Consider the following 3331-nt stretch of genomic DNA (forward strand, 5'->3'; position numbering starts at 1 on the left):
TCTCAAGGCCAAGGTTTCTGTCTGTCTCTTGTTTCAGCGATATGGAACACTGGCTTCCACAGGCAAGGTCACACACTGTAAGCCCATGGACGTTTTTATAACTCTAGTCTGAGCCTTTTCCAGCCTCAAGGCCATTTTGCTAATCCCTGTGAGAAAATGGGGACTAACAGAGAAAGGAATAAGGCCTTTGCAATGTTTACAATCTCTGCTTCTTACCCTCTGTGCGCTGAGAAATGGGGTTCTCTGGACGGTTCCTAACAGCCTTCCGGCCAATAAGCATCTGAAGCTGGATAAAGTTAGATGACCTGGGGGCCTCAAGTGCATTTCTGAGGCCCTCCCGATCACCTGGTTCTCTTTACTTCTGTCCAAACCACAGTAATTGCCCCTCACACACACCAAGACTAATGCAGACTGCGAGTGACGCATTGTGTAACCAGCCTTCTGCCTCCATGGGTTACTTGTCTGCAAATTCAGCAGAACTCTCATTTGAAAAACCTGGAAAAGAAACTTCTAGGAAGCTCCTAGAAATGAAACTTAAATTTTCCCTGACCCAGGTGCTATAATAAATCCATGCAGACAAGTGTTATATGAGTGATCCAGTAGGTATTATAAATTACCCAGACACAGAAAGGGACAGATAGGACATGATTATGCAAATAGCAAGCCATTTTGGGTAAGGAACTTGGGCATCTGTGGATCTTGGTCATCCCCTGGAGGTCCTAGAACCAGCCCTCAACCATTCTAGGGAGCAACTGTGAGTATTATCATCTAAGGTGTTTAATAACCAACATCTCTCAGTGAGCTGATATTAGTTAACGGTATGTTTTTATTTCATTATTTTGGACTTGTTCAAGGACTTTGCTCCCTTTACCTTGGCGTTCCCTGCTCTGTGGGATGCACCAAAGGTTGTACCCAGCAAACGTTAGATGAACTCAGTTGATTTTCCTCTTGGTACAGATAATCAACGATCACTGTCCCTTTCTCCTCTGCAGAATGAAGATACTCAGATGTTGCTTTAAATACACTCTCCAGCAGAAAGTCTTCATCCTCTTCTTAACCCTATGGCTGTTCTCCTTGTTAAAGCTTCTAAATGTGGGCAGGCTCCTCTTCCCTCAGAGGGACATTTACTTGGTTGAATACTCCCTGAGTACCTCACCATTTGTAAGGAACAGGTTCCCCGACACCGGGGATGCGGCCAGGGATGCAGTGAACTGCTCAGGGGTCTACGAGCACGAGCCGTTGGAAATCGGCAAGAGTCTGGAAATCAGAAGACGCAATATCATCGACCTGGAGGACGGTGATGTCGCACTGATGACAAGTGACTGTGACATCTATCAGACCCTAAGACAGTACCACGAAAAGCCCGTTTCAAGAGTGGAGGAGGACTTCCCCATAGCCTATTCACTGGTCGTCCACAAAGATGCCATTATGGTTGAACGGTTAATCCATGCTATTTACAACCAGCACAACCTTTACTGTATCCACTATGACCTGAAGTCACCAGACGCGTTCAAAGCTGCCATGAACAACTTGGCTAAGTGCTTCTCCAACATCTTCATCGCCTCCAAGTTAGAGGCCGTGGAGTATGCCCACATTTCCAGGCTCCAGGCTGACTGGAATTGCTTATCGGACCTTCTCAAGTCCTCCGTTCAGTGGAAGTACGTCATCAACCTATGTGGGCAAGACTTTCCCCTAAAGTCAAATTTTGAACTAGTGACAGAGCTGAAAAAACTCCGAGGAAGGAATATGTTAGAGACGGTGCGACCTCCCACAGGTAAGATGGAGAGGTTCACCTATCACCACGAACTCAGACAGGTGCCTTATGAGTACATAAAGCTGCCAGTAAAGACCAACGTCTCCAAGGGGGCACCCCCTCACAACATTGAGGTCTTTGTGGGCAGTGCCTACTTTGTTTTAAGTCAAGCATTTGTTAAATATATTTTCAACAGCTCCCTCGTCAAAGACTTTTTTGCCTGGTCTAAAGATACATACTCTCCCGATGAACACTTTTGGGCCACCCTAATCCGGATACCAGGAATCCCCGGAGGAATTTCCAGATCGTCCCAGGACGTGTCTGACCTGCAGAGTAAGACCCGCCTGGTCAAATGGAATTACTACGAAGGCTTTTTCTACCCCAATTGCACTGGCTCTCACCTTCGAAGTGTGTGCATTTACGGAGCTGCAGAGTTACGGTGGCTCATAAAGGAAGGGCACTGGTTTGCTAATAAGTTTGATTCTAAGGTAGACCCTGTCCTGATTAAATGTCTGGCAGAGAAACTCGAAGAGCAACAGAGAAAGTTGATTGCTTTGTCTTCAGAGAAGTCCATTACAGAGGGAAACCCCAAAGCCACACATAAGATCGCTACAGGCCTGAGGGTGTCTGATACAGAGAGTTAAGCGAGATGGAATTGCCCCATGCCTTGTAGCATCTGAGCAATAGTTTCCAAGGTTGGAAAACTACAGCTTTCTGTACCTGGACTTCCAGCCCAGTTGGCTGGTGTTTAAGTTCTGGATTAAACACTGTCTTACTAAATCAGAGCTGTTAACTGTCCAGTAGTAGCACATCTATTGACACCTAGCAGTGCACCAGGCACTTTATCGAAAGACACACAGGAATTAATCTAGGATGCAATGACGTGTGCCTCGAGGAAGCTTAGCATTACCCTTCTATGTGGCAACAATAAATTATTTTGAGTTTCTTCTTGTTCCGTGTAATGAGGTGCCTATCACTAAACCCTCCCTCAGAAAAGCGTGTGAGTATGATAGCCTCCCTCCTTTTCTCAGCTCAGCAACTGAGATGTTTTGAATTGTTAGGAAGATAATGGGAGGAGGGTTCACTACCTCAGAAGCTCAGGGTTGTCGGGATCACCTGCTTGCCAAAGTATAATTTACCTTGGTGCCTGCCTCCTTTTCTGATTCAGGGCAGAGGGAATGTGGTCGGTCATGATGTTTGTGGTATGATTGTCTGGGAAGGCAGGGGGCTGCTGGGTGGACTGGACCGGTAATGCCCTGAAGAGGACCACCCAGCTGTAATCAGCTTCCATTCCTTACACAGTGGTGCCATGAGCGGCTTTCCTTTTCATTCCTTGTTTCTTTAAAACACAGGTCCAAATAAAGGATAAATAGTTCAAGAGCCCCAGGCCTGTGCCTGTTATTTCCTAAAGATAACATTATAGATACAATTGTATCCTTGCTTACGGTGGGAACACTTCTGCTCTATGTAACCAGTCAGTCAGCTTTCTTAGAAGAGTTATTGTGAAATGTGACATTACGTTTGGTTATTGTGGTCACTTACAAATTTTTCCTTTTTAAACAAAATGGGAATCAGAAA

The 3331-nt window shown here is 45.7% G+C and overlaps 1 protein-coding gene across 1 annotated transcript; it reads left to right on the forward strand.

Annotated features, from left to right (window-relative positions):
* Nucleotides 1–993: 993 nt before the first annotated feature.
* LOC116895723 (beta-1,3-galactosyl-O-glycosyl-glycoprotein beta-1,6-N-acetylglucosaminyltransferase 4) lies at nt 994–2400 on the forward strand. Its single transcript, XM_032896906.1, has one exon. The coding sequence runs from the start codon at nt 994–996 to the stop codon at nt 2395–2397; it is 1404 nt and encodes a 467-aa protein (XP_032752797.1). The 3' UTR covers nt 2398–2400.
* The last annotated feature ends 931 nt before the right edge of the window (nt 2401–3331 follow it).

The sequence above is a fragment of the Rattus rattus genome, chromosome 3 (assembly GCF_011064425.1).
Source record: "Rattus rattus isolate New Zealand chromosome 3, Rrattus_CSIRO_v1, whole genome shotgun sequence".
NCBI classification, from domain to species: domain Eukaryota; kingdom Metazoa; phylum Chordata; class Mammalia; order Rodentia; family Muridae; genus Rattus; species Rattus rattus.